This window comes from Notothenia coriiceps, unplaced genomic scaffold (assembly GCF_000735185.1).
Source record: "Notothenia coriiceps isolate Sejong01 unplaced genomic scaffold, NC01 NC01_scaffold00005785, whole genome shotgun sequence".
NCBI classification, from domain to species: domain Eukaryota; kingdom Metazoa; phylum Chordata; class Actinopteri; order Perciformes; family Nototheniidae; genus Notothenia; species Notothenia coriiceps.
The window spans coordinates 280,079-306,985 of NW_011338486.1; the positions used below are offsets into that span (position 1 = coordinate 280,079).

Genomic DNA, 26,907 nt, shown 5'->3' on the forward strand with positions numbered 1-26,907 from the left:
AAGTTTTCGGAATTACCGACCGGAGGACGGATATATGCGGCTTGAGGAGGGTGGCGATGTGGTCGGTTCCGACATTCCAGCGACGGGTCGACGACGACTATCAGGTTCGGTGGTCCGGAAGTTTCGGACTTCCCGTTGTTCGGAGCGGTCTTCGGGTCGGGCCGGAGAACCTTATCAGACGGGGAGGTCCACTCCAGCCGGGTGCTGTCGATCCCCAAAGATTTAGGAGTGATTGTCCTGAGTTGAAGAGGAGGACCGGAGTCTCGCCTCATATCCTGTGGGTGTAAGGGACGCAACAACAATATTAAAGACACATTTACTAACCAGGGAGAATAGCCTACATCATTTCACAAAAGATGTACATGGTGGCGTGAAACCGGGTGGTTTTTTAGGAAAATTTACGACAGAATATTATTTGGACCTACACATTAACTCCCAGGGTTAAGCTGTGATTACTGAAGTAGTAAAAGTTAATAAATCTTGTTTGGAGTGGTGTTGGTTGCGGGGAACTTTTCAAATATTGTTTATTTTGTGTAACTAAGGGTGCGAGCTATTATTTTTTTTTTTGTGTCACCTGTTTTTAATATTAACTATTAGTTTATTCATTTAGAAAAAGACGAAAAAAGAAAGAAGGGGAAAGAAGAAGAAAGAGAAAAGTTTAGGTAGTCGTACCGGCACACAATTATGCTTAACAGATGTCTAGGGAGATTCTCATGTTGAGACGACGAAAACGCTACAATTCATTCGGATTCGTATCGTCATTCTGCGGATTTGCCCAGCAATTTGGAATTATGACGCGAGACGTCCCAAAACCAACACGACTGAGCCTCCTCCCCTCCTCTCTAGTCGTGTGTCGTTTGGCGTCTCGCTCATTATTTCCGAATTTGTGGTCAATCCGCAAGACGGTATTAATAGAAGTTTAATTACGTTTTTCTCGGTTCTTCAACATGGAATCCTCTAGACATCTGTCAAGCAGTAATTGTACCGACGACCTATCTACTTAACTTTTGAGGTTTGTTCTCACCTGACTTCGCCCTTTATAGAGAAAAATAAATAACGTAAAATTGTTATAGAGATAAATTCAAGATGAATGACTAGCTTAAATGAATAACAATATAAATTTAAAAAACAGTGACACCAAAAATAAAATATGATTCGCAGCCTTAGGTTACAAAATAACCAAATACATTTGAAAGTTCCCGCAACCACACCACCTCCCACAACCAGATTTATACTTTTACCTACTTCTAGTAACCACACGTTTAACGACTGGGAGGTTTATTTAGCGTCCAAATAAAATTGCGCTCGGGGATTTTAAAACCAATTCTGAACCGAATTGGAAGCCAGTGTATTGAGGGCAGAATTGGGGTGATGTGGTCACGCTTTTTGTGGCCAGTCAGAAGACGTGCAGCTGCGTTTTGGACTAGCTGCAGGCGTTTAATTGAGGCCTGGTCCATACCCACATAGAGCGTTGCAATAGTCCAGTCTTGAGGTAACAAAGACCCTTATGATTGTTCTTCAATAAAAAACATTGAAAAAAGAAAAGGGCAGAGTTTGAGCTCCTTTGCAAAGTTAAGAAAAGTCTGTCTTTGCTGCAGATAAGAAAAGTAACTATCTAGCCTGATGAGAAACCTCTAATAGGAAAATCAGATCCTCTAGTCTTGTTTTCCGAGTATAAAAGCAAAGTGGAATCAGAAAGGAGAGAATGCAGAGTTATCATCATTTCAAACCTCTCTCTCCACGAGGATGTTTATGTCAGACGAGCTCCTGCAGCCACTTAGAGGTGCTGTTGAATCATTTACATTCTGCTGATTCCCAGTCGTGCTCAGGCTGTGTTTGAGTGTTACATTTCAACAATTGCTCGACTGGGATTTACCCGCATCCTACTGCTACCTGAGACAGAGCACAGATTTTGCCATTTGCTGGCCACTTTGATTTAGTAAAAAGGTCCTGAGTGATCCTGCTTTCATCTCATGTCTATTTTCAAATGAGAAAATTGAGAATCATCCTACCCCTCCGCTCTGTGTCATTATGTCAAATAAAAAACTAGTGGACCCTGTGTCGTTTCAAATGGCCTTTTAGTTCTTACATAAGTGCTTCGATAGTCTATGTTTCTAGGTCATCAAATACAGCCATTATACCAGTGTGAGCAGGCCTGACTCTGAGAGACCTATCAGCTACAGTCTGCTTCAACAACATGCAGGTAGTCTCTCACACACCTCTCATTCTTTCCTCTGTCTATACTTGCTCTCCTGCCTCTCTTTCTGACACCTCTCCTCTCATTAGACCCAGCACACACACACACACACAGTACAGAGAGCTGCTGCAGAGAGCTTCTACATATATCTTGTTGTCAAAAATATGCCAGAAAAAGACAAGGATAAGAAAACCAACAGCAGTTTCTTTCCCTTTCTAACAAGCATTGTCTGTGCAGTCAAAGCCTGATATAGCTTATTTGTTTGCGCCATAGATCTCCATTGTTGTCCAAACATGACAAGTGAGCCACATCGTGCCTTCATTACATGAACGTCAACATGGTCCCTGTGGTTATTTTTGAATCAATCACAGATACACGGTCCTACTGGTATGCGCCAAATGTTTATTAATCTACGGCTAAAAAATCAATTCGTAATAAATGCATTATTTACATTTGTTTGAATAAATGTTGGAACAATCAGCAGTGCCCAGCTAGGGAAATCAAAAAGTATTGAGAGCAGGAATAACACATGTATAGTTCTGGTCTTTTCATGGGATATATGTTGATAGTAAGTCAAACATTTCCCCAGCCACATCCATTGAATAAGGCTGTATTCAAAATGCAAATAACCTGATGTTTGAACAGATTCAGGGGTAACATTTTCTTTGCCATAACACACAGTTCTGTGCACAACTTCTAATCCCTCATGAATCCTTGCAGTCATTTTAATATCATATGAAATTAAAGTTTAGTTAAATAGACCAATATCACAAAACACACTTGTTGTCTGAGTGGGTTTTATAGATCAACAGATAGAGGAGTCATGTCCTACCTATACAATGGTTGACATGCTCTCAAACTATATAACGTTTATTCCCAGGCACTATCTTTATATATTTATAGAAGTAGAGTGCATAGGTATTCAAAATGTTCTACATCTTTTGGCTCTTTCATGGGATTTCTTGCTCCAACAGTGCAAGGATAATATAGTGATCTATCCGTGTACTTTATTAAACTTAAGGGGATATATGTCAATGCAGATTTTCTAGTCTGAATTTGTTATGGCACCATGTTTTTGTCAACAACTATCTTCAACCCCTGATTGGCTCAGAACAGCGAGCTGCTCCTGTGTGGCAAACCCTGCTGCATACGCATGAGCTGCCATGTTGGCCTGAGAGGTTCCCCCATGGTAACAAAGTCAATTTGAGTGGAAACACAGTGACACAATAACCAGAAGATGTCCTGCAGAACATGAGAAGAAACACAGGTCACAGCCTCAGATATTATGCCTCACGTGCTTTACCATGTGACTCATCCGTCAAGACAGGCCTCCTTTATTATACTGAATGAGTGATGGACTAAAGAGTCAGTGTTTATCTTCATCTCTTATCTCTTCTCTGCCACTTTCCCCCCCTCTCACTTTCTCGTATGCCTCATTGCCCTAAAGCCCTTCACATGGGAAACAGGCGTGCAGACACTTGGAAACAAAAAGGAGAACAAAAAGGAGAAGGGCGGTAGAAAACTGCAACAACAAACACAATCCCTGTCAATACAAGCTCAATAGGGATGTGAACACCATGGAGGCTGAGAGAAGATATTGAGTGTGGGGTCTTTGATCCGGTCCGGTGTTAATATCAATAATATCTGCAGGCACTCCGGGGAGTCACATGAGTTTATTAAAAGGTGGTTCTGGAGAAGGTGATTGATTACTGAAGAACAGAGCCAATTTCCTTTGATACTAAATTACTGTTTTAAACAAAAATTATTTTAAAAAAATGGTAGATTCAGATGATGAATTGAGACAGCGATTGAAGAAAATGATTAGAAGAATAGCTGCAAAAACAAAATGCAGTCCAACAAACATGAAAACACACAGTTTCTAATGCGCCTGAATCTCAGTAGTCTGTGCCAGTGACCTACTTCCATTCACCCAGGGGCACCCAGACTCCCAAACTAGCCTTAATTACAGCAGTCCCCCTGCAGAAGGAGCAGAGCAGCCGATATCAGACTGGGGACGCTTACAGGAACTGGCTGGACTATTCTGCTGCTCATTCAACATGGAGATTATTGATGGGATGAGGAGCCTGGAAGCCCTCATCTCTCTGATGAGTGTATGTGTGTGATTGCACATGTTCATATGCATATAAAAGTATTTCAAAATACCATCATTAAATAACCAGTACTCGCTGTTTTTTTAAAGAAATGCAGTGAGAGACCGGGGGAAACAGACAAGTGTCACCCAAAGCAAACCTGTCCTGTCCTGTCCTCTACTCCTGAGGGTCTGAAAATAACCCTCCCCCCTCTCTGCAAAGATGTGTCATCTCACATTCAATATCCACAAAACCCAGGCACAATTTCAATTTTACCAAAGATCCCATTTTAACTCAATGAAAGCCATGAACGTACACAAAAATTAAAAATGCATTCATGAACATGTGAACGCATGAATATCTTAGCAGCCTCGACATTTGATTTGTGGATGATTCACCACGGACAACATTGCTGTTCATCCAATCTCATTCCCTTCATCCGAACAACACCAAAGCTCCTGTAGCTCAGGGGCCTGACAGCATTTAATTAATGCAGAGTGACAAGCGCAAGATTGACATTAACAACAGCTATTAACTGAGCCCCATGGTGGCCCTTTGGCAACTGGCAAAAATGCATCTGAACAGAGAACAGTGTTTTGACCGCTTTCTGTCTGCACTTGTATATAAAAACAGTAAAGCATGAGGTTAGCAAAGTAGCTCTAAGCCATATTTTTGTAAGAAGCTGACAGTGTTTCTGTTGCCTCGATTTTTTGTTGATTGTTTTGCGTCACGGCTCCTACTTTTTCCATATGTAAATGCTTTTTGTATTGTAACAGCACGGCTTTCATTTGGTCTGAGACGGCCCATCCATCATGTCTGCCTCTGATTATATAACCCTTGATATTTAGTTGATGTGGTCATTGTTAAAGCGATGAAAACTGTTATTTACAGATTAGGAAGAGACAGAGAGCGATGGGATGGTGGGACTTAGAGCAGAGTTTGCCGAGTGAAAGAGGGGATTAACGGAGAGGCCTATTTCAGGGCTAAAATGCATAAAAACCCTGACAACGTCAACATCCCTGACCACACATGACATGTGATGCATTTCCTGTGGTGGATCTGAGGAGGTGCTTTAGTAGCTCAGCTGACCTCATTTCCTGTGACACTAAAACCACCACAGAGTCACACCAGGGTAGAGAGCGCCAATGGGCCATAAAGGAACAGACTAGAAGTTCATCCTAACCTCATGACTCATGTAGGTCTCTGCTAACATCCTTTTAAAATCAAATAATCAGGGGGTAACACCAGACTGACAGAGATAAGAAACATAAGGGATAAACACAGAGGCTATGAACCCCACTTTAAATCCTAGTTTAAGATATCGTAAGAGGATGGGTGTATGAGTGGATTACCGGCTTCACACAGGTACAGGAATGCAACCATGTGTGTGAAAATGTTGCCAAATGTGACTGAAACCCTATAAAAACAAAACAAGAGGGGTTCTGCCAGCCAGAGCCTTGAGCATAAACTGAAGGATTTCATATGTGTGTGTGTGTGTGTGTATGTGTGTGTGTGTGTGTGTGTGTGTGTGTGTGTGTGTGTGTGTGTGTGCCAGATGGTGAACCCACAGCCTGTCTCCTCCACAGCCGTGAAAAGAGAGGGATCAGCGGCATTTTGACAGGCTAACATGAAAGCGTCACCGTAAACAGTGAGTGGGGGAGTGATGCATCCAGATCATCCCGCTGAAACCTCACTCACCAACACTGAAAAACATTAAAAAAAAACAATCCTGCAAGAGTTTATTCTGAATTGTATGCTTGGTTCAACTCTTCCCCAGGTTGAGCCACAGTACAAAATGCAGAGCAAGAGAAGGAGACAAGGTCATCTCCTTCAACCTCTGCTCTTTAGCATGTAAAAAGCATGAGTCACTGAATCGATAATCATGACCGTATGTTTATATCAGCTTGTAGAAACGCTTGGTCAGCTACACAGAATGGCTTTTCTGACCACAAAATGTACACTACTAGGGTACAATCAATTTCTTCACCAAGAAACTGTGTTGCAGTATTGCTATTACTGCTTAGTGATGGCTGTCAGAGGGGGTAATCCATCCTAAGAGAGCATTTGCGATGGACTTATTCAATTTTACATCTAATCATCTTTTAGATTTCTTGCTACTTGAAATTCGAAAACGGAGCAACCATGAAACCCTCGGGGAGATTCAGTCTAGACTCCTGAACATGAACAAAACAAGCAGCCTAAGGAGAAGACCACTGAACATCTTGCTTGTAAACAGTTCCAAGACAGACTTTCCAATCATTTGTCAAATAAAATATAAAATGTAGATGTTTATTCTAATGATTTTATATTATAGCCATCCATAGTAGAGCTTTTACAAGCATAGAAGAGGACACTGAGTCAATGAGCAAATCGATTCAATCCAGGAGTCGACTGCTGCATTATAAGAGGTGCTTCTGCAATGCAGATGGCAGTTCTGTATACCATTACAGCAATCTATAGTGCATAGCAGAGGGCATTAAACTATCAAACTACATACTGTTCAAGCACCATACAAACATTATAGTGTCTTTACACTCAGATACACAAACACACACATCAACGTTCATACAAGCTATTATGCCAATTTAGCTACTCCTGCATAAGAGTTTCCAGTATTGACCCTCTCAGGTCTTCTGCAGCTGACATCTAAAAGGCTCTCTGAATAATTAATCAGATAGCTAAACTATAAGAAACAGGAAAATGAAGCTCCATCGTCCTGGAAAGTGGCCACGGTTACACCGATTTTTAAATCTGGGGATAAGGCAAAGATGTCCAATTACAGACCCATCAGCATCCTCCCCTGTGTCTCTGAGATAGCTGAGAAATGGGTGTCAAAACTAATCACCAAAACATTTAGATAAAGGTTTCGCTCCACTCCACCCAATGCGGTTTGGTTTTCGTGCTCACCACTCCACTGAGACAGCTAACTGTGTCTTTGTGGAAAAGGTTGAATGTATGTTGGACACGAGCCCATATGTACGTAGGTGCTGTCTTCCTTGATCTCAGGAAGGCCTTTGACACTGTTGACCACCAAGTGCTCCTTACAAAGCTGACATATTTCGATTTTTCGGCAGATTCAATACAATGGGTTAAGTCTTACTTATCGAACAGTACATTACATTAATGACTTGCCTAATGTATGTCCTGATTTGAATGTACAAATATATGCCGATGTTAATGTAATGTACTGTTCGATAAGTAAGACTTAACCCATTGTATTGAATNCAGATTTAGCTTTCAGCTAATTTCCATCCGCAGTCCCTCACATGAAACATTTAAGAAATGTACATTTTACAAACATTGTAAAAACAAAATACATATTATGCAAAAAGTGCAAGAGAGCAAGAGCAGCATACACAAGTATTTATGACATGGTAATACAATATAGCAGCAATGACATGTAAAGTGCAAGAGAAGATACAAGAGCTACATAAAGTGCAAGAGGAGTTACCCCTGTGTTAAAGTGTATTTAGCGGTGATTGCATGGATCTTTGTTTCTCAACTATTCTTTGAGTTGACCTTTGAAGCTATTGAGAGTGGGACAATCCCGTATCTCAGTTGGGAGGCTATTCCACAATGAGCTGCCTTTAATGGAGAGGACATTTTGTCCAAAAGTGGTCCGTCTACGGTGGACTTCAAAGTCTCCTCTGGTTTCTGACCTAGTGCAGCGTCCAGTGTGTTTTTTTTGTGTGGATGAATTCCCCTAAGGGAGGAAGGGGGGGGGACAGGCCATGTAAACAAATACTAAAACACATACTTTTAAAAGACTTAAAACTCAAGACATTGTGTTTTTCAAGGATGGTACAGTGGTGATATGAATTTGGCTTTCTGTCAAACACCTTGATAGCTCTCTTGTACAGCTGTTCTATGGGTTTGTGGCACAAGCAAACAACCAGTTTGTCAAACAGTATTCAATGTGGGATATAATCATACAGTGGAGGTATGACTTTGCAGCATTGACAGTTAAGAAAGGTCTGATTTGTTTAACATGCTGCAAGTTGAATTCAATGGTATTGGATACTTGATATGTTTCTTAAAATTCCAGTTTGAGTCCATTATGACTCCAAGATACTTGAAGTGGGGGACTAGTTCTAATTCCGCTCCGTTTAAAAACACATTGGACCCTTCGATTTTGACTGGTCGTTTACTGAACATCATGCACTGAACATCATGCATACTGTTTTTTTTGCATTTAACTGTAAGCAAATGTTGTTCAGTCAGTCAGTGTTGAACCTTGTCCAAAGGATGAGATTATTTCAGTCTTTTTGCCATGTACAAAGATGACCGCATCATCGGCATACATTTGCACATTCAACTCAGGACATACATTAGGCAAGTCATGAATGTACAGAGAAAACAGTAATGGTCCAAGAATGGAACCTTGTGGAACCCCAACAGGGTTCACAAGGTAGGGGGATTTGGCACCGTTGACCAAAACACACTGTTTTCTGTTCGATAAGTAAGACTNAAGCTAAATCTGGCACTGTTACGCTTGACACATTTGAATGTTTTAAGTGTTCATTACAGTGCATTGTCCCCGCGAAATAAACGATGAAATAAAAGAAACATGCTAATGCTAACCGGAAATGAAGGATTTTCATAATAAACGTTTTAAGTTAAAAGTGTGTGTGAACTTCCGATTTTTCAGAATAAAACAGCTTTAATTATAAGAATATATTTAATCTAAATTACGCCATATAAACATTGATTTTAATTTCTTAAAGTCTGCAGACTCATGTGAAACATCCGCCCCGCCCATCACCAGGCAGCAGACAAGCCAACACACCAGGTTTTTAACCAATCATGACGTATACAACACTCGAATCAGTGAAGTCAGTTTATATTCAGTCTAAGTGTTATTTCCAGACACACTTTCAAACAACGCCTCTAAATGTTCATTACCCCCGCTGTGCCTGTGAAGATTAGAAACCACACAATAGTCTGTTTAAACAAAAGAGCTCGCACAATGAAATTCATCTCAGTCAGATCAGATGAGTACAGAACTTGGGGCTTGAAATTCTCGCGGCGTCTTCTCACTGATTGGATGAAGAATTGCTGTCGGATCCCATTAAGATCCAAGACCATTACAGATTTGCACAAATGTCTGGAGCAGAATCATGCTAAAAATGCCCCGATTGTCTTGTTTTATAGATTTAATTACAAGTTGGATCAACGGCAAGAAGCAAATTGGGAATTTGTCCCATATTAGCCCTTTGACAATACCACATTTGATTAGCCCAGTTTAAAGTTCCTTACTGAGGTCACTCAGACCAATCTAATTTGGGATGGCAGATATTTTGGGATACTAAATGTTGTTATTATTTTGCCATTAGGACTGCTTGCTGCTGCAATGCTTTCTCAACCCGGCGACTTTCAGAGATATAGTGTCCAAGGTTGATCAAGACATCAACTGGCTTATGTGTATATATTATTATTATTATTATTATTATTATATATGTGGTGGTTATAACGCTCCTCTATGAAGAGTATAATGAGCCAACGCAGAGGTTTCTTTTGTGGGCCACAAGGGCTTTTATTAAAGAGACACAGTTGAAATTGGGAGACAGAACTATGACAATGTATGTCATTAAGTATGGTATTCATACTATGTTTTGCCTTTATTATTTCTTGTTGGCTGTTCTGTTTATCTTCTATGTTGAAAAAGAGAAGCATGATTTCCACCCCAAAGAAGCCTGTACTATTGCTTACACTTGTATGCTTCTTCTCAATACAAATATTTGAAAAGAAAATGGGAGACAGAGGGGATTACACTCCTAAAAGCTCCCAGGCCGGAGCATTCAAACCGGTATCTTGAGCACTGAGACTAAGCCCCCTTATGGGTCAGCCCCACAGAGGTTTCTTAGCAATTTTTTCATCCTTTACATAACACTAAAACAAGTGCAGCTGTAACGAGCCACACTGCAATAATGTCCAGACCACCAAAAAGCTATCCTGTTGGCCAGCTGCACACCTGCATTACTTTGGGACTCATGTTGATGCTTGCTCATGCTGAAGCAGGGCCGCTTTCCTTCCACATGGTGTACCCTACCATGAGGATTGTATGAGCGTGAGTGCGTTTAATCAGCAGAAAGAGATGGATTTGGACTCAGTAATCAGGAAACGGCTCAGAACACTTCATTGTAATTGGTTATGACTGCTAGACAAGGGTAAGTTACAAACAGGCAGGCAGGGATATTTTTAGCTCCTCCTGACCACATACCAACAGAAAGTCAAGAGGGGGGGGGGCTGGATTAAACAAGGCTTGTGGTCTCTCCTGACTTCATCTGATTACATTATGTAAAACAGCACATCCTGAGTTCAAAGAGCAAAGAAACAAAAGCAGATCAGACTCAGGAATGACTAATGGAAAAGCCATGAGCGCTGTAACCAAGACATTAATGTTACCATGTGGCCATAAACACACACACACACACACACACTCACCTTCTGTAGACTGGTGGGATTTAGCTGGGTTTTGTCTATAATCTTCACCGCCACCTAAAGAGAGAAAAGACAGGAGGACAAAGACAGAAGAAGAAAGGAAGAGGGACAGAGAGAGACAAACATGTCAACATTTTGTTTGTTTTTTATGTTTGGGTTGTACGGTGAAAGTTTGCTTTGAAATGAACTGTCCTCATTATTTCACTATTCAGCAGGGAGGCTGCTTCTTCAAAACATTTCACAGCTGAAGCTGTTTTATTCTGAATACACCTCAAAGCTCTTCTAATCAGTACATTGTAAATACATTAAAGCTTTTATTGGCCGACATAAAATAACAGATGTATTTGTTGATAAGGCATGATACATTGATGTGCAACTGAACATGTTTTCATTTCAATCTGCAGCTTGAGTTCTGAATAATCAACTGATCATTTGGTCTATAAAATGTTAGGAAATGGTGTAAAATGTCAGTCCAAGTTTCATAAATTCCAAGTTTGGGTCCTCAAAATGTCTTGTTGTGTCAGTCCAAACACAAAGACATTCAGTTTAATAAGATATAAAACAAAGAAAAGCAAGATATATCCATATCTTAGGGACAAACAAAGCATGTTTTGCTCTTTTTGCATGAAGAATGAACTAAATGCTTCATAATCGAATATCAAAAAAAGTTGTTGATTATTTTCAGTGTTATTCAGATCAGATCAGAATACCTTTATTCATCGCACAGAGAAATGTGACATTGTTACAGCCAGTAAAGAGCCAAAGATAGCTTAATATAAATGAAGAATCGTGCATACGACTATTAAAGATATTATGAGTGTAGTCTTTGCAGCTCGGACTAAACAAATGAATCCACAGGCAGTCCTTCTAAGTGTCCCTGCAGTCAGGCCCGTATTACTGCATATAACTCTGCAGGTCGGTGATCTACTGAACAAGACAGATCTTGCTAGGCAGCAGTCTGAACATCCATCTCTGTAATCACCCCAAAGTGCACACTGACACAGAGCTGCTCCCTTCACTTTCTGAGAGCTCAGCAGCTTTCACAGAGCAACTGGCTGCAGAACCACCAGAAGCCCATGTATTATGCCGATAAGTGATTGACAGAGCAGTTTTAAAATATAACTGTATTACACTTAAAAAATACATACAGTCTTTTTTGTTGCACAAAATGATTCAAAAATAATTAAACAGACTTAAGAATGGCTGACTAAATACAAATGTCTCCAGTTTTCGGTCCAACCAAAAGGCACTAACCACAAGATTTTCTCAGCAGTGCTGAAGAGAGCGGAGGCTTTAAGAAAAGCCCACTCAACCCACTTTGGAGCTGCTTTGGCCTAGAGGGGAGTTTAGACTCTTCAGCTGTTTCCTTTCGGACCATTTCACAAAGTAAAAACATTTAAATGTGTTGATGTGTATTCTCTGTTGCAGTGTTTGTTAATGTCAGTAGAAATAAACTCAGATTAAAGTTGGTTCAATTAATTTGTATGAACTGGTCTCCATAATAATTCTAACCATAGGCATAGTCAAAGGCACCATGTGGCTTTGCAAGTAGTAGCCATGCTAGTAGGAGTGCTTTGAGCTAAATGCTTACTTCAGCATGCCAACATCATACTCCTATCAATCAGAATGCTAACCAGGTATAAGGTGAGTAAGTGTCAGCGTGGCACATAATTCAAGGCTTGCAGAACCAGCAGGTTATAACATGATCATTTATTATATTAAAATTCCCTGTGGACTTATATTGATGACTACAGCTGTGAGAAAGGACTCCTGAGCAAAGCTTAAAGATTTGATCTCCTATATGATGTACTGACTACAACACGAGAACCGACTGATATTTATATTAAATCCTCACTGAGGTCACTCTACTCAGTAAAAAGTAAAGTACATCATTTTGTAATAACAGCAAGTATAAAATAATTCAGGCTTACATATCATTGGGAAGATAACAAATACCAAGTCTTTGAAGGGATGTATAGATATTTTTCTTCTAAGCTGAATCAGGAGCCACTGCAACACTGACTGCTGCTTTATATATATTTTTCAAACAGTACATAGTTAAACTATCAAGAGTCCAGACATGAGTATAGTTAGCTCATTCTGTCTTTGTCGCCCTGTATGTTTAAATGTTCACTAAGATTCTTACGCACTGACCTCTCATAAGTAGAGCGGAAGGGGAGAAATTATATCATAGCAGCATTAATGTGACTCCAGCCTTATGAGAGTTTAATAGCATGCTTCAGTGGACGCAGACTCTGGCTCTAATCCCAAGCTGTTATAGGGAACCAACCCTTACCCATGAAGCAAATACTGAGTCACGACAGAGAGAGTGCAGAGTATTCTGACCAAACAGGGTTTCCCTAAGACCTACAAATCAAGGTGCATTTCATTTAAACTCAACTCAACTCCATACAGAAAGCAGTGTGGTAGTTGTGAAATAAATAGAGTCTAGCAGTTTGAAAAGAGAGCAGAGACTGCAGAGAGCTCACTGTGTGTAGACAGACACGCAGCAACACACATGTGGGGTCTATTTGCAGCCTGTCTCAGGTGGGCAGGTGCACAGAAAGACCTCCATCCTCTCCTCTGTGCTTCTTCCCGTCATGGACAGAACTCAGGTGGAGGTTTGCATGTGTGTGTATGTGTGTACATGTGTGTGTTTTCATGTAAGCCTGCAGGTGTCGAAGCTGTTCTCGTGTGTGACTGTTAACCTTACAATATTCCCTTTGCGTGAGTCAAAGATGTTAATTTCCTTTACGCTACGCTGTAACAATATTTCCCTTTTTAGTTTTGGATTGATTTGATGAACGAGCGGATGGCATCAGATCACATGTCAGTGTGTGTTTTCAGTCCATTAGATTGAAGGGTGAATAATTAAGTCGGACAGTGACAGAAGGGCAAACGAACATCACTGTTAATTATTCAGCGCGTTCAAAACACATCGCCCATATGGTCTTCACCGTATGCAGGACGTGTGATCGTGGGCATTGTAAACACGTACATGTGAATGTTAAACCAGAGGACACGGAAGGGAAACTTAGTCATATCGCATCACTTCTGTGCTGAAGAGCTTTCGTGTTCACACACATTTATTTCCCCCTGAGCTCTTTTTACACAACCACAGGGTCATGATCTCTGTGAGCTAAAAGGAACTAGTGCAGCAGGGAATAAGGATGTATCTCATACATACAGAAGAGAAAGGCTTTGCTGTTGCTAGAGAATGAGAATACACAAAGTCTACATTATGTACATACTATTATTTTATTGTCAAATGTATTTCTTAGCAAGTATGCTTTCGAGTTGTCTGTCCATCCCATTCTTGATACAGTATCTTATGATATCTGAGAAACAAAAAGGAGTTTGATCATTTTGCAAAAAAGCGTACATTCCGAATCACAAGCTGCCGCCCAAATAAACAAATATTATTTTCGAAAACTGATTTACAAAACGCTATGACAAATGTATGCAATATCAAGTAGCAACATACATTTTTTTCCAATAAATAATTAAAACAACATTTGATAAAATTAGATGAGGACTAGGACCCCATTTACACGCAAACGAAACGCAAACGAACCGAATATGATACAAAAAAAGTCTTCCGTTCACAAGAGACCGCTCGAAAGCGCTGGAGACGTTGTAGTACATTATGCCAGGCCTGTAAGAGGCGCTGTACTTCTGCTACAAAATAGCAGCAGCGAAGAAGACACCCGAGCATGGTTGCCCTTCTGTTTATGCCCCGTGGTGGATTTAGCAACATGTAGTTCATGTAGTTCTCCATGTCCACTTGTTGCTGAAGGTTGTGGTAGAGGAGCTGTAGATGTTGCACTAACATATGTAGCATGGTCAGTAGCAGTAGCACTAGCAGTAGCTACTGACCATGCTACAGCAGTGAGCAGCAGAGGTGGGGAGAGGCGGGGCTATGGCTTCATCGTTATCAGGAAATGATCGTATAGGACGTACACACTGAGCCGTTTGGCCCCCCAGAGCGTTCCGTTTGTAAATCTATCCACCTTGTCTATCGTTTGCGGGGTCCGTTTCCGCCTTTCCGTTACGGCCTCGTGTGAACGAACGGGCTATACGAAAGAGAAAAGTAGCAGATACAACCGTTTGCGTTCTCGTGTAAACAGCACCTAGGTTATATCCTTACAATACAATTTGAATTACTGTTTTTATTCAAGTGATGAATAATAATGTATCATCACTCCTCTCTAGTGGGTTGGAGATGAGCGCATATGGTTCAGGCAAATGTTTCGATGCAGCTGGGTTAGTGTGTGTGTGTGTGTGTGTGTGTGTGTGTGTGTGTGTGTGTGTGTGTGTGTGTGTGTGTGTGTGTGTGTGTGTGTGCATCCTGTAGTCACTCTTCAGCAGATAGACCACACTGTCACCTAGAAGTGACAGCTGCGCTGTCTTCACAGATCTCTTTTTGAGGTTTTTCTACAGTGGAAAAACTTTTCTTTTAGTTTTAGCTTCCAGAGAATGTTTGTTGTTAAGAGGCTTCCTGGGCTAAAGCTCAGATAGACATCGGTTTTAGTGCGTTATTTTCTTTCCACCTGTTCTCTCACTCTGATCCATGTCTTTGCATTCTGATGAGCCAGCAAGGGCACTCAGGCACACAAAGCAGCGGCTGACCTTCTCAGCAAACAGTGGGTAGCATACCCAATATGCCTGTTTAACATTAGCATTAAAAGGACACAGAATGGATTAAACTGCCATTGATCTGACCTGGGAACATGTTCCTGCTCTCCATACTCTGATACGACCAAGAAATTAATTAAACTCAGAGGTTTAAGGAAGCAGGTGGGTAAAAAACAGACATGAGAGGATAACTGAGGTGGATCTGTCTGGGCCTGCTGAGTGAAAGACAGAGAACAGATCTCAGGTCATTGTTTTCTCCTTAGGGAAACGGGAGCTTTAATTACAGACACACCAAAGCAGGATGTCTATCACTCTGACAGGTCATCAGTGTATGGCCGTGTGAGTGTGTGTGAGAGACAGAAAGAGAGAGAACTTGACCTGACCTGACTGGGGGAACTAACATGGTCGAGTACAATTTTCAATATATTTTCAAGAGATCATACATTCCTCCTAAGAGTCGGATCAAGCCAAAAAACTGGCTTTTACTTGGATCGAAGATACGTATCAGAAAAAAACACTGTCTCTGAAAAATAAATATACCTTTATCTTTCTAACACTTTGGTTTCCCTTGTGAATGTGTAAAACTGCAGCTCAAATGAGAAAGCAGACAAGAGATGACCTCAATAACACTTTTTCAATAAGCTTTCTTACATTGTTATCAGAAATACAATCGTGCCAAAAATTCACTTGTTCTCAGATTTGGTTTCATGGTCTTTCTTGTTAGTAATTCCAATATCTTAAAATCTGTTGGTCAACTCGGGCTATTGGATGTTGAGATGGACACTTTTGACAATTTTCTGACTATTACTATTGATTAATCGAGAAAACAATATCGATATTAACCAATAACGAAAGTAATGGTAAGCCGAAGTCCTAATAGTTAGCGTGTAGCAAAAAAAGACTGAGCCTGACAGTAGATTTTGGGATGAACAATGTTTTGTATACAGACAAAAATGATATCCCTAAATGATTTATTAACCACAAAAGGAATTTTGTCTCACCTCTCGTCCAGTCAGGACATGTCTTGCTAGCTTCACCTTGGCGAAATTCCCCTTCCCAATAGTCTTGAGGAGGCGGTAATTGCCAACATGGGGGTGCTCCTCCGTGGAGGTAAAAGAGTTGCGGCATCTCGGCAGACTGTGGCGACTCGCAGATTTTGTTGGCGGGACTGGGGGTTCAACAAAGCCGTCCACCGACGAGTGCTGCAGGAGAAAGTCACACAAGTCGAGATCAGAAACATTCTCATTCCATGACTTCAACTTTGGAGATTTTGTACATATATCATTTCTACACATTTCTCAGTGAGAGACTTAGAAATACCAAAAAGGAAATGTTCTCTTGCTACATTTGCTGCACACATAACAACGCAGTAGCATGCTGCAGTGGAGAATGATGTGTGTGCCAAAGGTGGTATATTAGCTGTTCAAACACAGATGAACCCTTCAACCTTGATCCAGATTCAAGTTGGCGATCCTTTATTTGACATTTGCATGGGTGTGTGAGCATATATATACTGTACATTTACATGCAAAACACACAGTAGTACAATGTATGCAAGACAAAGGGAAACTGTGTTGGGGAGAATCAGGTTCCCTTCTTCTCTCTGTGACACCTTAACCTCAAAATACTTGATCAGCCAAAGGACAAGATTCAACCCCAAAAGAAATGAAACTACTTCGACTTTGAGATTGACCTACTAAATGTTCAGGGTGAAGAGTTATAACTAACTACTAGCTCCACGGTCAAACCTGTTACCAACAAGTGTCCCTGTGAAATGACATGTGAAGGTGAATACGGAACAGCTTGCTATAAGGACGGCGCTGGCACAGTCTCTGCTGCTGTGTCTCCTCTCCTCCACGGCAGCTGCTGATGTCAGTCCAGGTCAGAGATCCCATGATCCTCTGCTCCTGAGCACCACGCCCAGCCAGAGAATAAAGCCTTGCTCTGGTTACCCATGCTCCCCTGCTCCCGTTTCAAAGGGGAAACGCTACACCCTGCAGGGTGAGCATCACCTTAGCTAGCAGAAGGGAGGGAAAGCTACGCTGCAGGATTCAAACACTCCCTCAGTGTCACAGTGTGTGTCTGTGTGTGTGTGCAGAGGGCAAGGAGAAATGATTAGATTAGATGCCAGTCAAAGTCAGCATTCTCGTTTCTAATGCACCAAAATCCTCTTGTAGGTTTCCATGGCAGAGTAGCTAGAAGTGTCTTTATTACATTTGCAGCTAGTAAATGTCCACATTAAAGTGCCTTAAGATCTTTCCTTTAACTTTTAAATCAGACCTATTATGAGGCTAGTTCATACTTCATGCAAGTTCATACACAAACTCACACTGGCTCCAAAATCTGTAAAATTGACAAAGGCTGATCTGGATAGGCAGCACTTGATTAACACACAAAGTTTGTTTCATTTAAATATCCATCAACTCCTAAGCACTGATGTTATTACTTATGGGAGTCCGTACACTAACAGAATAAACCACACCTGGGCAGACACACAAACATAAAAATAAGAAAGCCGGGAGAGAGCTTCTTCTATTTGCTGCACTTAAAGACACTCGTCTCTCTGAGTAATAAGCTGTTATGCAATGCAGTTCAGCTGCTAGTGGGCCCTTGGGCTGCATGATGAAGTCGAGCAGAGGCAGGCTTGCTGCTATGGAGGCAGGGACTTAATAGCAGCCTAGCAGTATATGTCTATGAAACCTAAAGCAGCATTACACAGTACATTAGCACTCATGTATTTCTGGATGTTGGCAAAGAATGAACAGATAGTTGATATAATTAGAGTTCATGTTATAACTTGCATTTCCCAATTTAAATATCTATAATATCACCTGAAGATGATTCATACAGATAGTCTAAAAAAGGAGATCCAAAATAGAGCCCTATTTTTATTACCTAGGAATAACTTTTAAAAGACTGCCTCTAGCTGTTTCCACTGCTTGTAAAACAATACAATAATATAAGGAGGCTTTAGTGTGTGCCTAGTCTTGTTTCCAGGAAAATCAGACAAATCTAGATATGTCAGAGTCTGTCAGCATTCACACAACAGCCCTCATTTGCACTGATCTCAAAAGATGTGTGCTATTATGCTGTGCTTTGTCAGAGTGAGCTGCAGGGTGGCCGTTCAGAAAAATTCCTTCACACAATGCATGATAAATCTCCAGCCATTTATTTAGCCTGTGAATAAATATATGTCTGTATCAGTGTCGTGGTAGCAGAATTGTGAATAATACCACGCTCCCTCCTCCTCTTCCTCCCTCATCTTCAGCGTGCAGTTACAACAAGGCCCAATAGGTGATGGATGTCACATTGCGATGCTACCAAGCGCTGCCATTGAAAAGTAGGGCAACATCCTCCCCCACCCTCCCTAAATATTGACGTTGTGGACTAGAAAATACCCCCAGTTGCACGCGTGGAGCAACACCATTTTTTCAACAGGCAACGTTATCATTCTCAACACTAACATTCAAGCTTCGCATGTATCATTAAAGCACAGCACACTGACGCAGTGCGTTGTTTAGGCTAGCTGTATTGTGTACAAGAACTGTGGCAGACATAATAAACCTGCAGCTTTCTGCTCGGTTATTCGTGGTTTGTGTTCCCTTCAGAAAGAATTAAGATAAATATAGTGCTCATTGGTCGAGTGTCTCTGCAGCCCTAGCTTCTGCAAGCACTGCCATAGCCCTGCACCTAGCAGTGCGCCAAAATAGCCAGTTAGCCAGGTCACATTATTCCCACCCCACCGACGGTATCGCACCGGTGTCCCCGGTTAACAGCACTTACGTTCTCGGTGTCCCGCTCGTTCACCGTGGGCAATGGCGTTCTGGTCGACATCGTGTGAGCTTCGCAGGCCGCTCAGCAGTGCAGCGGGCCGGGCAGAGCAGACACGGTCCGGCGGGGAGAGCGGTGCCTCCTCGGTCCCCTCTCTACATCCCCTGTAAACACCGCAAACAGCGGCCTGTTTACCGCAGCATAGCGCTAGCAGGGCCAAGGCGGCACGCCAGATATTCGTATGGGCTTTGTGCACTTCCCCTCAGGTAGGCTAGTGGCAGACAGAAAAGGGAGGAAAGAGAGAGAAAGAGAGGAGGGGGGTCGGCCAGGATGATGAGTTGCGAACAGCGAGGTCTGCGCAGCGCATCTCAAACCTCCCAACAGGAAGGATGGAGCTCGCTCTCTCGCTCGCTCGCTCTCTCTCTCTCTCTCTCTCTCTCTCTCTCTCTCTCTCTCTCTCTCTCTCTCTTACACACACACTCTCCCTTTGTCTCCTCTTTATAGCTCATTATTCAAGTCACCAGAAAACAGTTAAGCACAGTGTCCCTCTGATTTAACTGTAGGGCGTGTACAGATCGGTACAGATACAGAAATGTTGTATCATGCATGCTAGGGACAGATTAAGTTTTTTTTTAAGGTGGCTCAGTTATGGCTGGAATTATTTTAATAAATATTATTTTTGAATGCGTCAACTTATCCTTGTTGAACTTATTTTTTGGTTTACAGCTCAGTAATTTACTACTGCGTGTGGTGTGTATGCATAGACAATGTGGTCAACACTGTCCACAATGAGGCCTAGTTCAAGGGTGAGGCCTGTGTCACACTGCAAACTGGACAGACTTTGCCATCTGTTGGACAATTATATCATTACACCTCTCATTGTTTCTGTAATGCTATTTAAACAAATAAACATTTCTTTGTTTGTTAGTGAGCATGGAACAATTGTGCAATTTTATGCAGAGACAGATTTTCTGATTCTCGTCCATAAAATCACTTTATCTAGGCGTGGTGATGATGGTGATGATGATGATGTCGTGTGCATCCATGCAGTCTATGGTGCACACGCAGCCTTTGTGCCTGCACAGTTTGTCCACTAGGTGTCAGGCTGCACCTGCAGTATGTTGCACATCTGCAGTGTTGACATGTGGGGCCCAAACAAATAACACCATCTCTCATCTTTTCTTGCTTGATTTACCTTCATCTTTGATCCTCTGCCTCATGAGTCATGAAGGCTCTGACACTACATATTGTGAATAGTAACATGCAGTGCAACAGGAGTTAGTTTCCATTACTGAGTCTCTTACATGAGATGTCATGTCTTCTTTGGCTCTACATTAGTATCATGTAATTCAGGCAGACAGTTGCACCTTCCTGGGCATTACATGACTGATGGTTTGTCTCACACAGCAGAGAGGCCCGGCCATACAGTAACAATGGACACAGCATGACATTACGTGTCACAAAACCTGATGAATATAGGACCTGAAAGCCACTGAGGACATTAGGTCTATTTTTGTGGTTTTGAGGAATCTTTGGTTTATATTACACCAACCACAAACTCAGCACTGTAAGATCTGCTCAGAGAGCCACCATCCTGTTTCACGTCAGGTTAAAGTTCGTAGATAAACTTAATTTGAAATATGTTGTCTTATAATTGTTTTTATTGAGAGATAGCAGAAATAAATGCAAAGAGATAAGATGGGTGAAACAAAGCAAAAGGGGTCCAATGGTGAATCTTGGCGAGTAGATGGGCATTTTTGGAATTCTGCATCTGATCCCAGCATGGATCAGGTCCCAACATAGCAGCTCTTATCCTCTCTGAGCCCTGACAACTGGGAGCAGCTAAATTATCCAACAAGACACATCCTCTTACTAATAATACTTACATATTTGGCTGTGTTTTGCTATTATCTATTTTAGATTTGACAACATGTACCCTATTTTTAAGCAATATAATGAACTAAACAACATTTGTTTTCTACTTGGAAAGGTAAATTCAATCCAAAAACAATCAATGCAATTCATTTTTTACTTGTTGCATTGTATTGAATTGTTCAGTGCCCTCATCCTTAGCGCTAAAGCATTCAAAGAAAGACGTGTTCGTGTCTGGGATTTGCATTCTGTACCTGAGTTGCACTGCTGTGGAATGTAATGGGCACTGACACTGGTTTAATGAGTGCATGTACACCCAGGGCCAAATGCAATTACATGCTCTCACAGGCAACCATCAAAAAAGTGGCAGCTGTTAACCGCCATTCATCGCGGATGGTCATGCAGTTAACTGTATTTGCAGGACAGGGGTTGAGAGGAAAGAGTAGAAAGATAGAGGGGGGAGAGGATAAACTCATTATGAGACAGATAGTGGAGTAGCATCTGTCAGCACTGGCACTTTACCATGACTCCTTTTGCCTGACTCAGTTTCACCAGTGAAAGTCATGCCATGCTTTTCCAGTCAGTAACACTGTTGCACACATCCTGCAGGAGTGTGGGAAATACCACGAACAGCCCCTCCAGGAAGGAAGATGTTTTGTAGATTTTTAAATTCTCACATTCAGTGTGTGCCTCTTGTGTATTACCACTACATTTGAGTACAGACATAAACCTGTGAAAAATAATAACCTAGAGATGGTTGATGAGGTTGTTTAAGCCTTAATACTGTCCTGAGGGTTTATTTTTTCGATATCCTCAAAGACTCCCAAATGAAACAATTTATGTCCACTGCATGAAAAACAGTTTTTACAATATCTTCTATGCAGATGGTAAAATAATTACCTGTCCTGTGTCTTTGGGCAACACAAGCAATCCATTTGTTAATGTTAGATTAAGCCCATAATTTGAGCCCCAAAATTGACAATTTGTTAAAAACCCATACAGCACAACCAAATATATCATCTTTTGTATTTATCATCCAGCAGAGAGAATGTTTTCAGGTGGTTTGGAGAGTTTTGGAGGATTCTGGAAATATCTTCAGAACAGCCATATGGGTTTAATGACATTCCCGGTATGTATTTTTCAGAAAACTGATAGCTCAGTTCTGTCAATGAAGTTTAATGGTAATATGACAGACACAAAACTGAGGTTGCCTCAGTCGAGACTTATGGTCTAGTTTATTTGAAAGGAACTTATGCCAAAATGATTAAGTCCGGTTTTGATAAATACAGCCAAACTCTGAAGTCTGTATTTTAATGTCCTATAGCACACGTTGTAGGTCTAATAACCACTCGTCAATTTAAGCTAATATCATATTAGTATACTATTAAAAATAAAATAGTCATCAACAGACATTCCTTCTTTAGAAACCTGTTAACTGCTCACCTTACAAGGCAGAGCATGCACTCGGCTGTCTGCTCTGACAAGTCAATAAAACCCACTGGTATGCTGAACATTTTTGGAAGGCAAGATAGATATGAGGCTGCGTTGGAATTTGATCAGGCAGAGAGCCAGCCTCCTGTTCATTACAGAGCTTTCCAGCAGTAACACACCCTCCCGGTGAGCACACCTCAACCTGAAGAAAAGTATTACTGACTGGCACGTCAACAGCCCACGCCCACCCTTGGCCTCCCCTCCACCTGCCTGTCTTCATCGCTGTCACACATGCATGTACTCACACACGCTGCATTCAGTACACACACACACACACACACACACACACACACACACACACACACACACACACACACACACACACACACACACACACAAGGGATGTCAGGGGAAGTGGAAACTATGAAAAGCCCTGAAAATCCAGGGCAGATGTGAGCTGACAGGGCGAGAGAGATTGAAGTGGATTGGGAGCAATGGGTGTAAGTGAGAAGCTCAAAATTAAGCCTCAAAACTGTATCTTTTCAGCACATTTCTTTGGGTTGTTTTATGGGAGAGAGAGAATGGAAATGAAATACTAAAAATACTTAATTTTGTCTAACTCAGAGAGACTACAGGCTCTTGTCTATCTTGTGATTTTGAATCAGAATTAAAATTAGAATAAAAAAACGTTATAATGCCCATAACAGGAAACTTATAGTGTTATGTTGATTTTTTCATTGCTGGTATGAACAAGAGAAACTATGTCAGTGTCCATATTGGCTCCTGAATTTAAGGACAGACTTAGAATCCTATCCTTTAATGCGGCTTGGTAAGAAGGAAAATGTAGCATACTGTATGTGTAAGGAAGCCCCTCTTATGACCCTCCTTTGAGGATTATCTCCCTTTAACTGTTTCCTCCTTTACCTTGACTTTGAACAAATCAAGACTTTCTAGCCAAACCTCAAACCATTACTGGGGGCTTTATTAATTATGGATGATTTCAAGATTAGTAATAGATTGTTAAAAAGGAGGGCATGTTCTTTGCAAATGTGCTTAGTGGGTGTTAATTAAGTAGCCACTGTTTGAAGCATGGCCTGTGGGCCTTTTCCTTATCCTCACCCCCCCCCCCCCCCNCCCCCCCTTGCCACTAAGATCTATGTTTCTTTGCTCGTGTGTGCACACCCTGCACTATTACAGCAGCTCAAGCCTCCCCTGAATAAGAAAACACTTCTTCAGCTGCATTAACATGCTGCACTCCTGAAAGGTCCTCTTTTGATCGAGCAGCTAATGATTAACACAACACGGTGTAGCAAGCCCTTAGAGGAGATATATAAACCTTTCCCTTGATATGAACTTGTATCATAAAAAGCAATGCCACTTACGGTTACTGTACTTGGGGATAATTATCATCCTTGTATATCATGTTTTCCCTTGTAATTATGTCATAATTCAAAGGCTTCCCCGGCAAAACTAGAAACGGTCCGATACGTCACCATGTAACAAACTCTTCTCTGAGGAACGGGCCTATTAATTGTCAGGATATAATTACATTCACAACACCCAGAGGGCCCGTCTCGTTTAGTCATCTCAGAGTTACTGCTCCAAACTATAATTAGAGAATGTAATCACACAGGTATGGACCTCCAGGATTTATTTTTTCAGCCCGACTGAAGGCTGATTGAAATGACATCTGTGGTTGGGTACCAGGCAGGGAGTGTTTACGATCTGGCACGTGTTCAACAGCCACATGTGGTGGCACCGGGCAGCCATACCATACCTGCAGAGTTCACAATTTACATACACAAACACACTCCCATGGACGGTTGGTCCTGCTAATTTGTTTGACGTGTGTATATTCGTGTTACCTTGAGCGATTTCTTGAGTGGCATGCGCGCGTGTATGTGTGTGTGTGTGTGTGTGTGTGTGTGTGTGTGAGAGTGTGTCTCCCTGTGAATGCCCCTGTGTGGTTATGCCACCATAGTGTGGCAGCGTTTGCCAGTGTTAACAAGTGACTTCATCTTATAATATCTTTCCGATCTCAGATGCCATCCAATAAACGACTAATTTCTCACCTCTGGGTGCACTCTCTCTTGCCGTGAAAACACCTCTTACCTCTCTCCCTGACACCCACTCTGAAAGACCTCAAGACGGGGAAACATTTAGCAACTGCACGCTATGAAGTGATTGTGAGTGATCTCCCAGTTAAAAGTGATTAATCTCTTGAGTTTCAACAACATTTGTTTGATGTGGGCCCTGGGGTTAAACCTGGATAAGTGTGAGGCCAGTGGATGTCTAAATTAATGTGGTGTTGCTGCACTGTAAAGCCTGAAACCATTCAATTCCTATCTCATATTTTCCTGTCTGTTTTAAGTCACACTAGTTGCATGGCTCTAGTGATGGCAATCTGTGCAAGGTTTGAGTGGCTCTTTAAAATAATATTGGTTTGTTTTTACAAAGTAAAACATAAAATATGTCATCTTCCTGACATGACTCCAAGCTCTCTGGCAATTATTTGTTGTAAACTGAACTAAAGGCACATCTGTTTACTGTATGCACCACAGAGAAAACACAAAATGTAAACTAAAATATAAAGATATCTTAAAGTGGACCTATTATGCTATATTGGAAAAATATATTGTAGGGTCATACAAAACATGTCTGTGAAGTTTTTTGCTTAAAATACCAAACAGTTCACCCATTGTAGCCATGCCTCATAGGCTCCTACTGCTCAGACCCCTCTTTTGCAACCCTGTTAGAGAAATGCGGATTTTGGGTCCTTAGCTTGAAAAAAAAAAAGGAGGCGGAGCTAATGCCTGATCAGAATTCTACCGGAGATAAAGTTAAATTCGGTTGTGATAAAACGCCATCCTGTTCTAAACCACATCAAAGATTATTTCTGAAATAATATGGAGCTCAAATGCTTTTTCTCTTGTGGGTTTATCACAAGGTGAGTTCCTTTTTTTATTTCCTGCTTTTTCAACACATGTGCTCTACAGTACAGGTTAGCTCTGAGTGTTAGCGAGGCTTGCTAATGTACAGAAAGAAGAGATTACGTCCAAAACACGTCAGGCATTGTTTCTGATAGCAATTTTCTGTGCGATTTGACGTCAGATCGGCAGCGAATCTGTATCCACTCGTTGTACTCCTGTTTTTAAAAGATTTGGGTACTGAGGAAAAGAGAGAGGGTTTTATTTTCTGACGCTGCGTGAGTCCCCCGATGAACCGGGGACACATTTATGTATAAAAGACATCACAAAGTGCGTTTTGCATGATAGGTACCCTTTAAGTAAAGTATTTAATAAATACCTAATATTGAGGCTGGATCACATTGTATAGCAAATCAAATAATCCTCAATTAAGTTACTACAATAATTTTACTGAGAAATAATTTGAATCCTAATTAGTGAATCAGGCCCTGGAAGTAATATTATCTATGTATTGGAAATGCATGTATACCGTCATTTTCTCTAACTGGTATAACAAAACTGAAACATGTCCACTTGCTTTTTGGAAATGTTGACTGTGTAAATTAATGACTGTTTAATATTAACAGCTTTCTGAGATCTGAACCCAAACATGTTCAGAGTATAAAACAGTAAAAAAAAAGAGAGGACAGCTATTGCATCACTGGGATACTGTAGTGAGGAGAGCATCGAGGGTAACAAACATCCAATTTACAGAACTTTTTTTCATTTTTTCATCCCTGTGATCTACATCCAATGTCTGGCTTTGATCTATTTCATAAATCTAACCGTGATTAATGAAATGTCTAGCTATATGCTGGGAGATTAAGTTAATTATCCTCCGTTACCCTGAGTGGAATATTAATCAAGAACATGAAAAAGTTGCTCTTCTTTGGGAGTTCAGCACATGGTTGAGTCACAGAAAAAGTGGGTGAGCAATGTTTTCTCCTGGGGGTTGAATCATGCACGAACAGCAAAACACAGAGCTCCAATGAGCGACGAGCTGAAGATGGGGTTAGGGGAGCAATGACACATCGTGTATCATTTTACACGTCCCAACGCTGCTGACTAAATCTCTTAGACAGAAGAATGATTGAGTAACAACTTACCATTAAACCCCTCCCAACCATTTCACATCTAAATATGTTGTGTGTATATGTGTGTGTGCAGGATTCACATTTGTCCCTCAGCACACATTGACTCAACATACTATATTACTACATCCCCGCTGGAGCTCTTTAAATAAGATAGATATGATGGCTAGGGCATCATGTTCACTGCATTCATCATTGTTATATCCAGATGAAATCATCCTCACGTTTTCCCAAAAGCATTGGAAGAGCAGCGGAGCATATCACACAACCGCTGCATTTTCCATTATACTGTATATGATGTCAGATGTTGTTCACTGTGTTGCAATAACAGTGCAGAGCAGCTTTGTTTTCACACATTTGTTGTTTCTCTCTTTAGTTGTTAGATACAACAAAACAAAACAGAACAACCTAGC

The 26,907-nt window shown here is 41.2% G+C and overlaps 1 protein-coding gene across 4 annotated transcripts in view; it reads right to left on the reverse strand.

Moving 5' to 3' along the window:
* mark1 (MAP/microtubule affinity-regulating kinase 1) overlaps positions 1–19,539 on the reverse strand; it is a 30,667-nt gene extending 11,128 nt beyond the window's left edge. For 3 of the 4 annotated variants that reach the window (XM_010768494.1, XM_010768492.1, XM_010768491.1), the window contains exons 1-3: positions 19,147–19,539; positions 16,365–16,565; positions 10,732–10,785 (exon numbers count right to left, since the gene is read on the reverse strand). In XM_010768494.1, coding sequence (XP_010766796.1) covers positions 10,732–10,785; positions 16,365–16,565; positions 19,147–19,197 — 306 coding nt within the window. In that variant the 5' untranslated portion in view covers positions 19,198–19,539. The remainder of the gene's footprint in view (positions 1–10,731; positions 10,786–16,364; positions 16,566–19,146) is intronic. The other variant, XM_010768493.1, reaches the window with a different exon arrangement.
* Positions 19,540–26,907: the final 7,368 nt, after the last annotated feature.